Genomic DNA, 12,962 nt, shown 5'->3' with positions numbered 1-12,962 from the left:
TTCTTTATTCCCCATAATAAATTCCCCTGTTTCTGACTGTAAGGGACCTACATTTGTCTTCACCAATCTTTTTCTCTTCACATACCTATAGAAACTTTTACAGTCAGTTTTAATGTTCCCCACAATCTTGCTCTCATACTCTATTTTTCCCCTTCTTAATCAATCCCTTGGTCCTCCTTTGCTGAATTCTAAACTGCTCCCAATCCTCGGGTCTGTTGTTTTTCCTGGCTGATGTATATACCTCTTCCTTGGATCTAATGCCATCTCTAATTTCCCTTGTAAGCCATGGTTTGGCTTACTTTTGCACCTGACAGTGAGAAACAATTGTTGCCCGCTTAAAGGTGGGCAGGCCGGCCACCCACCATATCCCCCGTTGCTGGTAAAATGCCAGTGGGGGCAGATAGGTGAGAAGCATTGTGTTTGTCCCACTATCCCACACATTTTTACTGCCCCCACTTCCACCTCCTAGCCCTCTGCCAGGGGTGGAGTGGGGGGTGGGGGGGTGTAAAATTCTGGTCATGAATATCCAGTTCAGGCCTCTGGAAGATACACTGTCATACATGCAGATGTAGGGCACTGAAAATAAACTGTGATAAAAGTAAGTCACCTAGATCACTTACAGGAGCGATTGATGTTAGTGAACCTGAAAGAGTATCTTTAGAAGATCTGAATTTGTAATATGTTATCAACAAAGTGCACTAAGGACCAGCCAAAGTTAATGCCAAACAAGACAAGTCACATCAGCCAAACATACCAAGTTGGTCTGCCAGTTGCTTTCCTCTCTCCATAGATACTATTCTTTCATCTTCCATGTCACATTTGTTGCCAACCAGTATAACCTGAGCATTGTCCCAGGAGTATGTCTTGATTTGAGTTGACCTAAGAGAAAATTGGAGAATATATTACAGAGAGGTTTGCTACATTTGTTAAAATATCAATATTGTGCAAAGCAATGCTTCTCATTCGCTGACTATCAAGAATCAGCATCTTTAGAAAGATGACTGTATTTATATTGATGGATTTCTGGTTGATAGAACATTCAGAATAGAATTTGGCTCTTGCTTTCCTTCGTTGCAACTCCAGTCCCAATCAATGCTAAAGTTCTTTCTAAGACATGGTGACCTACAAATTGTTTTAAGGATAATATCTTTAAAACTGGGAGTGACATGTGAAGAGGTGGATTCCTCATTTGGGTTGGATTAGGAAGGGGCAGAATGTGTGACAAAGAGAAGGAATAGAGCAAAATGCATGTTTTGTAATGGATGACCTGCATGATTTCTCATCTTATGCATTTTTTCATAAAAATTTGTATCTTTTAAGTCATGAATTTAAAAGCACCTCCAATCCTGTAAACCCTTTCCAACCAAGTACATCCATTTAAAATTTGGTTCCATATATCCCCACAGTACTTCTTTTGTTTCATTTTCCATCAGAAAGGACCATGGAATACAGTTGCTAAGTAACATCATGGAATATTTCCCTTAATAAAATATTGAGTATAAACCATTGATATGCTTCTTCTATGCCCTTTCTGTAAATGGTTTCAGATGCAAAGTGATGAAACAGCACACAATCTTGAAAGATTGATTATTTTTATAGTGTCAATGTGACCTTTCAGAGGACAAAAAGCTGTTCAATAATCATATATCTGGTGACCTACTTATTCATATAACTTTTGTCACACTGTGACAGAGAATTAGTATCAAGAGCCTTGAAATTACCTCAGCAGTTACAAACTAATAGACCATAAGAAGAAACTCTTTCAACAAGGAAATTCACAGCTTCACCTGAAAGGTATGCTGTGAATATTAGCGTATGACCTAACTGTATTAAATTCCCTTGTTTGCTGTTTAATGGAAAGCTTCCATTGAAAAATAAGATTCAGGAATGTTATAAGATTGTTGTTACCCTAATATTTGCAATGTAAATTATAAGTGAGATCATCTATTTTCTGTGTTGTGGAGTCTTGTCAGGTGGTCTCAGTCTGTAATGACTGAACTAAGTAAGTATGATGAATGGAGAAGTAATCTACCTTATATTGGAAATACCTGACTTGCGCACACCAAACAGCAAGTAGAAGAAATACCTCTAATCCACCATACTTCTAGGCAGTTTTTTTTTCGAAATGTATTTCACCTTTCAATGGTGTTTCTGTGTTTTTCCTTTTTGTCACTTCATTTTTTTCCCCCTCTTTATGCTTTCCTCCATCCTTTCACAATCAAGAAGACAGGCAGATCTGCTCCTACAAGATTACAATGCTGCTCATAACCAACCATTCTAAGATGCATTGAACTGATGCAGCAGAGACTTGGCATTTATTCCATCCTTCTCTATTGGCAAACATCTTACTAGCCAATTTGACAACACCATCAAACTAGGAATACATTGAATAGTGTCCAAACCCACTATCCACTTTTAGTCAGTACAAAGTTAACACTATAATGCACAGCACAAACCAATAAAATTCCCAATGCAGTAGATATAGACTGTTATATTGCTGTATTATCCAAAATAACTTAGGAACTATATTGTTCGAACGTATGCATATATATATCTCCGCAATGCCACATCACTCATTACTGCACTACAACCTGTGTATCAAACATACATTGGGCTGGATTTTATGGGTTCTCCTGAGGTGGGTGGGCCCCTAGAATCACAACGGGTGGTGGTGGAGGGGGAGGGGTAGGGAGGGGGAGGGAGGGGGAGGGAGGGCCCATTGCTAAGCAAGTTGGATCTAATCAGCGGCTGGTGCGGGGTTGGGGGGGGAGGGGGAGCCTCCACCGTGCGGGCAGGGAACCTTGTAAAATGAGGCAAACTCCCTGCAGGCTTTGGGGGAGGGTTCATCCTCTGGGCAATCTGTGGCCCACAGAGGGCCCCCGCTGGCAAAATCCATAGACTTCCCCTGGACTTCATGCCCACCAAGCCCCACTGCCGGGGCCAGTCCTGAGGTCAGCACTGGGCCTGGGTTTAAGGCCTCTGCAATACTGGCAGCGGCCACTGCTCCCAGTGGCGCTGCTGATACTGCTGTGCTAACGGTCCTCTAATTGGCTGGTAGCTCTTGGAGGCGGGATCCCCATCTTTAAAGGGAAGGAGATCCTGGCACTGGAGACTTCACCTCTGGAACAACGTAGGATTGCATGGTGGGGGCGTGAAAAGGCTGAGGCAGGCATCCCCTGCCTTTTTGGCTCGGTGCCGGGGCCCCGCCACCTCCACAAGATCCCAGCCATGTATTCTGCCACGAATGGAGAAATGTGAGAAAATATGCTTGATGCAAGCTCCAGTATCTGTGTCGAAAGTGTGATTATTTAAGAAGCTCTTGGACTCACAAGACATAACAGTGTCAGGAAGGTGTTTGTGAGTAGAATGCAAATCCTATGAGTGATGTAAATGCTAAATTTGACTGAAAAACAACCCAAATTAGTGCCAAAAGAGAAAACAGTGTAAATCGTGTGAAAAACAAGATGACTGCCGTGCAGCAATGAACGCGCAGTTCCAGCCCATAATGAATTGGGAGGCCAATGACATCATGAAGGCATTCGAAAAGTTTAAGCAAAAGTGCACATTGACATTAAGTAGTTTTCTGAAAGGCACTAGTGAAAAAGATAAGGTCAGCTGCATCCTTTTGTGAACAGGTGAGAACAGATTAGATCTTTTCAATAGCTGGGAAATGAATGAGGACGACAGTCAAAACCCAGACAAGATTTTTGAGAAATTCAGCACACATCTTCAGCCAAAGCCAAACCATTGGATCCACTGTTATGAATTTCAGAGCCTGAGACAGGAACCAGGTGAGTCTGTTGACAATTTCTTAATGAGAATGAGAAACGTAGCCAGCAAGTATAAATTAAGGATGTGGATAAAAGGTTGGTGGATCAGCTGATTTGGGGCTCTGTACACCCTGATGTACAAAAAGCTTGAATTGGAAAAGACAAGCTTACAGTATCAGCTATAGACACTGCCAGAGCACATGAAGCCACGAACACTCAGATGAAGCATTGATTGTCAAACAATAGCCTTCAGTCAAGTCAAGGAAAGGAAACAGGATTGATGCAGTGGAACAGCAACAAAAGAATGCACAGAGAGAGAGAAAGATGTGTAAGAGATGTGGACGACTACATGAGTTAACAGACAGAAAGAAATGTCCCACATACAGATCAAACTGCAGAGCTTTCAGAAAGTCCAATTGGGACACTACTGGGAAAAGATGTGCAGGACAAAGAATGTAGATGATAAATGAATTACTAGAGGCAGAGCAACAGGGCAAATGAGAAATAAAAGAAACCAAAACATCCATATCCTGGAAGATGATGGGGAGTTCGAAGACACAATAGACACAGGAGCCATAGACCAACATGCAATATCTGGATGTGAAAGTTTCCAGAGAAAAGAAATTTACACAATCAAATGGATCAGGAAGAAGGTGAGAGGTTAATCCACAACATAAATCTGAAGCTGAAGTTTAATACTGGAGCACAGAGAAACATCAACCGCTCAGACTATACCAGAAGATTTTTTCTGAAAATTTGTAAGAAAATGGTGTTACGATCAGGTGAAGAGGGGTCAAAAGGCTCCCCTCTTGTCCCTCTCCTTGTTTGACTGCAACTGGATTTATTCCCCAGTGATGTGCTTACCAATTCAATGAGTGTTTAACCCTTTATGTGCTATCATAAAAGAACCAATCGGACAGGTTTTTTTGAGTTTAAATAAGAAAGAGGTTAGTTTATTGTACTCAAAATTAAAACCCAATCTAAGTAAAATGATAAACTATGCTTCGGCTTTCAAATACACACACACACAGACACACACACACACTCAAATACATTACAGAGTGATGAAGTATAGCTTGGTTGTATTAGAGTCCAGAACAAATAAAAATATACAGTCTGTGGGATCTGATAATTCAGTTGCCTTCCGGCTGAAGTCATGATCCTGAAGTTTCTGGCTGGTAGAAGTGCACTTGCAGCTGGTCTCTGATTCAGGGTTTGCTTGGATATAGTGATGTAGGTGGCTTTCTCCCCCGGGCTCTCTGTCTGTAACAATGATAGGCTTGGACAGGGCTCGAAGCTTGCAGTATTATCTGGACAGAGAGAGACACACAGCCCCACTGGAGTCCTGCAGTGATTAGCTCTCAAAGCTTGTCTGCTGTGTACAACAGAAACTCCAAGTTTTCACTTGGAGACTGTCACATGATTCTCTCAGTATTTTCTTTTTTCCACGTTAATGAGATCCAAGTCTACGAATTCCAAATCTCTCAGGTCTTGTTGTTTCAATGTTTACCCCCTGGAGGTTCCTCTCCACTAGCGAATGCTCAAAGATAGCTTTGAATGTCTTTCTAACGAGTGATACTAGATAATTCACTCAACTGTTTGAGCCAATGTTTTGGATAACAGCTATTTAGAGATGAGTCTCCACTTCAATGCCTTGGAATGTGAGGTATTTCAATGCAAATTATGGTGGCCATCTTAGTTGCCAGTTTTTAAAAAGTTGAATGTAGGATTCCAGCTTTCCTTTTTCAATGCTGAATGTAGGCTTCTAAATGATGAATTGAAATCCTAATTCAGCATAGCACATTTTCATGACAATGGTTACCAAAAGAAAGATGGTCCAAAGTCAAATGACATCATACTGACACGATAAGGTGGAACTGAGATTCGACAGCTGGGAATGACCCAATTCAGAGGGATGCACAAAGGATGTTAACTGTATATTCTATTTCACTGATACAGATGTTCCAGCTATACTGGGGTTGAGCAGTTGCAAAGAGCTGCAGCTGATCTCGGTAAACCATGAGCTGAAGGAGGCATCAATGAAGGTTGAAGGTAGCACACCCATTGAAAAGGACTCTCCAATTAGAAGCAAGGAAGATCTGGTTCAAATGTTTTGATGAGATGAATGCTTTGAAGATTTTGAGCATCACATCACCATTAACCCAGAAAAGAAACCTGTGATTCATCCCCCATGCAAGGTATCAACAAAGCTAAATGGAAAGCTTGAAAGAGAACTCAAAGAAAATAGTAGCATAAAAACAAAATACTGCAGATGCTGGAAATCTGAAATAAAAACAAGAAATGCTGGAAATACTCAGCAGGTCTGGCAGCATCTGTGGAGAGGGAAGTAGAGTTAACGTTTCAGGTCAGTGACCCTTCATCAGAGCTTGAAGGGTTCTGATGAAGGGTCACTTACCTCAAACGTTAACTCTTCTCTCTCCACAGATGCTGCCAGACCTGCTGAGTATTTCCAGCATTTCTTGTTTTTATATCAAAGAAAGTTGTGATTGCCAGAGTCACAGAGCTTACAAATTGGGTAAATTCCATCGTGGTAACGAGAAGCCAAATGAGCGGCTATGGATTTGCCCGAATCCCAAAGATTTTAATCAAGCAATAAAGAGTCACTACCCTACTCCAACACTAGAAGAGATCATGCCAGCACTGGCAGGTGCAAAAGTTTTCAGCAAGCTTGATGCCAGAAACAGCTACTCGAACGTGAATTAGATTATTTTTTTAGATTTAGATTTTAGATTTAGAGATACAGCACTGAAACAGGCCCTTCGGCCCACCGAGTCTGTGCCGACCATTAACCACCCATTTATACTAATCCTACACTAATCCCATATTCCTACCACATCCTCACCTGTCCCTATATTCCCCTACCACCTACCTATACTAGGGGCAATTTATAATGGCCAATTTACCTATCAACCTGCAAGTCTTTTGGCTGTGGGAGGAAACCGGAGCACCCGGAGGAAACCCACGCAGACACAGGGAGAACTTGCAAACTCCACACAGGCAGTACCCGGAATCGAACCCGGGTCCCTGGAGCTGTGAGGGTGCGGTGCTAACCACTGCGCCACTGTGCCGCATGATGAAGAATCTTCGCGATTGACAACATTCAACACACACTTTGGATGGTACAAATTCCTGTGCTTCCCTTTTGGCCTTAAAGTGAAGCAGGATGTGTTCCAGCAGAAAACAGACGAGACATACAGGGGATGCAAAGGCACAATCGGAATAGCGGATGATATCCAGATATATGGTGTAGCTGAGAAAGACCATAACTACCACCTACATGAAGCCATGGAGACAACCAGAAAAGCTGGGGTCAAGCTAAACGCAGATAAATGCCAATTCTTCGGAATGGTGCACACACCGAATGGAGTCATGCCTAGTCCTGAAAAAATCACAGCGATCTCTAAGAATGGAAACTCTGACAGACAAGAAAGAGTTGAGAAGTTTTCTTAGCTTGATCCAGTATATAAGTTCTTTCAAACCTCACATATCAGAGCGCACAGCAAGCCTACAAGAGCTGATGAGAGAAAATGTTGACTATCAGTGGTCAGAGTCATATGAGAGGAGTTTCAGTTGTAACGGAAACCATACCTGCCAAATGGAAACATTAATTTCATCATATGGAACATTATTTGAACATTTACTGGACATTGAAATAATTTGTTTAAAAAGACCACAGAGTAGTGGCTGAAAGCATGGCTGCACATTTGCATTCTGAGAGACAGCTGCACAGAGAGACAATGGAAGTACTCCCTGATTCAATTATCCAAATGGGTTTTGTCAATATTGATGATCAAAAGACATTGAGAGTCATTATCTGTGTAACAGCCAGCATTCCAACAACCCCCCCCCCCCCCCCACCCACCCTGCCCACTCCCCCCACTGAGTATGTCTGGTAAGCTTTGAAGAATCAACAAGCTTTGCAGACAATTTGTTTCAAACAAAGAGTTAGTCACATGTCTAAACTGCTGGCCAATCTTGGAATTGATTGGATTGTGTTCACAGTAAAGTTTAGAGGCAGACTGCTTTTGGAAGACCAAAGAGAAGCAAGACCTCTCTCTCTCTCTCTCTCACACAAAGTTCCAGGGACCCACGGAAGTAACTTAAGCCTCAAGACAGAAGACCCTGCAGCTTTCTGGTACCAGTGAAACAAGTTTGAAAGTGTGCACTGGGCCCTAACGAGAACTGCAAGACTTAACTTCAATCAAAGACTTTACATCCAACCCAAAACTAGTAACTGAATTTCATCTACTACTTCAAACCTTCCCTGTTGAAGCAGGAACACGCTTCCCAACTTTGACAGATTTAGGGTTTTCCAACTTTTAAAAATTAAACTTATCACTCGAAACCGATAAAAATTACTAAAATACGCTACGCATCCATGCCCCACATTCATGCATTGGCCACACACACACACATAAATAGATTACAGAGAGAAGAACAGAGTTGGGAGGTTGGAGTAGAATCTGTAATAAATGGAATTCAAATATTGAATCTCAGTCCCAGAGTGCTTTGTTGAAACTGTAGTCCTGAAGTCCCTCACTGGGCCATGTGCATGGTTTGGGCTTCTTCTCAGGTTCTGGAAGGCAGAAGAGGCGCTTTATCCTTGTCCCTAGTTGCTGGCTGTGCTGGGCTACAGGTTTGAGGCTTAATAGTTGCTGCCGAGGTTTCTCTGGGTCTTTACTGGAGAGAGGGAGAGAGGAGAGAGATGGCCCCTTGCTGGATTTCAGTTACAGTCAGCCTTCAGACTGACAAAGCTTAACCTCTCCAAAGCTGCACAGTAGTCACATGATATTCTCAAACCTCTTTGTTGGTTTAGTGAGACCCTTCTGAAAAATTCTTTGAGATTCAAGGAGCCACACCTTAAACTGTTCAGTCACACATGGAGGGGGTTGGCTCTTTCAAAGTTAATGGGTGCCAATGGCTTTTGATGACCACATATTAACAAGGCTATCTCAGATAATTGAATCAGACAGCACCCCATTGTTCTGGCTAGGCTGAGTCAATCGTCTGTCTCCAGCCTAATCCTTTGGTTTTTTTCATATGCAAATGTGAGTGGCCGTCTTGGCTATTAGCTGTTCTGTTTTAAAAGTTATTTGTAACAATTTCCAGTAAAAGTCTCAGGCAGAGTTCCACATGATGAAATTAATATTTCTATTTGGCACCTGGGGTTTTCATCACAAGATCATACATCATCGAGACTGAAACCAGTAAGCAGATGAGAAGGAACAGAGTCCATATTCAGCCTACACCAGAACTGGTAAAGCAGAGAAGGTCATCAGTAACATCACCAGCATGCGGTGCAACATTAGCAACATCACCATCAAGCACAACTTCTACAACATCAGGAGCAACATGTACAACACCTGCCAGTACAGCATGCTAACTCATTGCAGACAGGGATGAGGACAACCAAATTCACGAGATAGAGGCACACCATATTACCACCAGAACGATATTGTGAATAAAGTGTTCAGAATTGCAAGTTTAATTGTAAACTTTCTTTAGTTTAGCCAAAAGAAAAAAATTGTTTGGAAAAGTTATGTTAATAGGAAAAGGCTTTGCAATATTTTTTTTAAACAGAGGGATGTTATGTTGTTATATTATCCAAAATGACCTAGGAACTACATTGTTCAAGCATATGTATGTATATATATATATATATATAGCCACAATGCCACATCACTCACTACTACACTACAACCTGTGTACCAAACACACATTGGGCTGAATTTTACTGGCCGCTCGACTCCGCGGGTCGCGGCACGGGAGCTGGTAAAATGCTGTGGGGAGAGGCCCGCCATGACCCGTGACGTCGAGAAGGGCCCACCGCATATTACCGGCAGCGGCGGGACCTCAGTGCGGCCCACCCGCTGCACAGCGGCAGCACCACAATTAGCATATGGTAAAGAGTACTTACCTTTGCTGATTATGCAGCCCGCTGCCTCTCCACTGACACTTCTGGATTTTTCGCTGAACAGGCAGCCGTCACGTGCTGTCCCGTTCACGATTTGAAAAGCTGGCGGGTCCTCGGAGGCAGAAGCTGTCGCCAGCGAAGGTAAGTTCTGTTATTCAGGGGTCTCACTCTGCATTATGGAAGGGAGGAGGAGGGGGGATATTCAGGGATCTCAGCACTGCATTCTTAAAGGGAGGGGGTCTGGGATGACTGGAGGGGAAGCTGTGCTGGCATGAAGGGAGATAGCATGTACCATCCCTCTGTTAACTGTGTACGCTCTGTGTTTGTGAGGGGGCAATGGCACACTAGGCGCCCCTTGTGTGGGGAGGGCGCCAGAAAGGGTAGAAGTATTAAGGTGATATGGATGGTGGGGGCAATCGATTCAGCTGGTAGGATCTTGATGTGGTCATGCTGTGCCACTCAGTGTTGGCCAAGATGGGCAATGCCATGGCACGCCACATAGTTGATCCAGGAAAGCAGCTGATTTACCCGTCAACACCAATCCTTGCCCTGTTAGGAACCTTTGAATACATGCAGGGTTCAACTTTATTTATCACATGGAAATAGGTATGGCTCATCCTACATTGTGTGATCCTCTGCATGTGAGGATCATTATGCGCCTGAGGCAATATCAAAAGGCAGGTGCAATCCACCTGGAGGCCCCCGGTCATGAGCAGCAGCCCCCAAGGGGAGCTCGCTATTATGTTTGCCGTGCATATACAGGTCCCACATGACATGCCATCGGATGTCAGAGCACCAGTGTCAGAGGAGATTGCGCAAATAGAGAGGGTGGTGACACGTCTCTGTGCCCTGCTCAAGGATGACCTGCAGCCCATGGGCTCTGGTGGACATCCCATGCCTTTGTTCCTCATAGTGGCAGCGGTTCTCAAGCCTGATGCCTCTGCAGCCTTTTAGAGGCCCACCAGAGACCTGTGTAGGGTCACACAGTCAGCAGTGCACCACTGCACCAGGGAGGTCACCGATGCCCTGCACCGGAGGGCCAGTGAGTTTGCTCACTTTAGGACAGACTCTCACAGCCAGTACCAGAGGGCCATTGGTTCAGGCGCCATTGCCGGAGAACCATAGGTTGCAATGTTCATAGACTACACACATGTGACGATCAGGCCTACTGCCAGGCTACCACCTGCAGACATCACCAATAAAGGAGCCCTCTCAATCTAGGTGAAGCTGGTATGTGAACACTGCAGATACCTGCAGCGAATGTGTGACCGCTTCTCAGGCAGCTGCCATGACACCTGGGTCTTGCACCAGTCCCGGCTGCCACCGCTGTTCACTGAACTGGCTCAGATGGAGGGGTGGCTTCTTGGAGATAAGAGATATCCTTTGCAGACATGCTCCTGACGCCAGTGAGAGACTTCACCACTGCTGCAGAGGCGAGATACAATGCCAGCCACTGAGCTACATGAGCCACCATTAAGCAGGAGATCGGCATGCTTAAAGAGCACCTCCAATGCCTGTATGGATAGGGTGATGCCCTGTACTACAGGCCAAAAAGGCCAGCTCCTTTCTTTGCTGCTCTGCACAACTATGCACCCAATAGGGGCCAGGGCTGGCGTGATGAGGAGACATATCAACAGGATTCCTCCTCAGACTATGAAGGCACTGAGGACCTACCACATGAAAGACGCTTGGGAGGGCAGATGACACCCAGGCTCTGCATTCAGGGCTAGCAGTGAGGTAGGGATGTACAAAAGTGGCTTATCAGACAAAGGCTCTCTTCACCATAGGAACCGACATGAGTTCTGCAAGCCACACAGCACCCTTGCTCACCTGCTGTGCACCAGTCCACATCTGTAGCATCCCTGCGAGAACCATTAGAGGTAGCAGCTGACTGAGCCAATGTCCATGTCACTGCATCCGTGGAGACGCTCATGAGTAATGGTGGCATGGCAATGATGTTACTGCATGCATTGGCTCTCCTGAAGGGCCAATGGTGCAAAGGGATGTGACATTGGCGATACATGCTGGCACACATCATTTGTACGGAGAAAAGAACACACAATTTGGTGAGGAACATTTAATGAAAGACATATTTACATTGCTGTGACACCAGTGCTTTCCCATTTGTTTCAGTGTGTTCTCTGTAAACCTCTGTAATACCTTTCATGGTCTATTTAGGTCTCACGTCCTGGAATGTGTAAATGTATGATTATTCACCCAGGTGTGGCACGCCTACAAGAAGGAATGTTACACTTGAGTGGCAGAAGAGGATCACACCTTCACAGGACTCTGGGACACAGCAGGGTAAGTATGTGGTGGCAAAGCGGAAAGTGTGGGGTCACTCTCAGGCAGCATCTGTGGAGAGAGAGGCAGAGTAAACTTTCAGGTCTGAACTTGGACAAGTTAACTCTGCTTCTCTCTCCTCAGATGCTGCCTGACCTGTTGGATTTCTGCAGCACTTTCTGATTTGCTGCCAGATTGACCACAGACCCACTCTTCAGCAGTCAGGTAAGTATTTCTTTGACAGCTGTCAGGAAGCAGGTGCTGGGGCGCTTAAAATAGGGCCCCAGCACCTGATGCACAACTGTCAAAACTCTTGCTGCACCGAATGTCCCGCCTCTCTCCATGTAATCTGGATGTGCAGCCTCTACGGAAATGAGCCCCCCATGATTAATATCGCGGGGGCTCGGCAGTGGCCCGCGAATGCGGGTATGCCGCCGAGTTCAAAGGGCACCGCCGCCAAGTGCGGCATCCCATTAAAATTCAGCCCATTGTATCATTCTTCCATAACTGGCAAGATGTGAGAAAATATACTCGATACAAGCTCCAGTATGTGTGTCTAAAATGTGATTATTTAAGAAGCTCTGGGAATTGCACGACATAACATAGACCCCTATTTCCATCTCTGCAACATCCCCTGTTTCTTTATCTCACCCTGACTGTCACTCAAATGTTTACCAGGCCTTTTCCACCTCCATATTCAATTAGTCCTTGCTGGCCTCTGGAGTCCTACCTTTCATAAATCACAACCCATTAACAATTCTGTCATCTGTATTCTCTGCCACAGTGAGTCCTATTCCCTTACTATTCCTGTGCTCCTTGTCCATCTGTACATCATTTTTAATTATCTTGTCCTTATCTACATATACCTCCATGGCCTCACATCTCCCTATCTCTGCAACTTCATTCAGTCCCATTTTCCTTTGCATTCCCCTTCGCTTCAGTTTACTTTTGGCGATAGAACCTTCAGTCTTTTC

At 44.3% G+C, this 12,962-nt stretch overlaps 1 protein-coding gene across 3 annotated transcripts in view; it reads right to left on the bottom strand.

The window, feature by feature from the left end:
* Positions 1-12,962, bottom strand: part of rab3c (RAB3C, member RAS oncogene family) — a 311,395-nt gene that overhangs the window by 24,556 nt on the left and 273,877 nt on the right. For all 3 annotated transcript variants that reach the window (XM_068033660.1, XM_068033651.1, XM_068033670.1), the window contains exon 4: positions 755-879. In XM_068033660.1, coding sequence (XP_067889761.1) covers positions 755-879 — 125 coding nt within the window. The remainder of the gene's footprint in view (positions 1-754; positions 880-12,962) is intronic.

Source organism: Heterodontus francisci, chromosome 1 (assembly GCF_036365525.1).
Source record: "Heterodontus francisci isolate sHetFra1 chromosome 1, sHetFra1.hap1, whole genome shotgun sequence".
NCBI classification, from domain to species: Eukaryota; Metazoa; Chordata; class Chondrichthyes; order Heterodontiformes; family Heterodontidae; genus Heterodontus; species Heterodontus francisci.
This window is presented reverse-complemented; position numbering and strand designations above follow the sequence as displayed.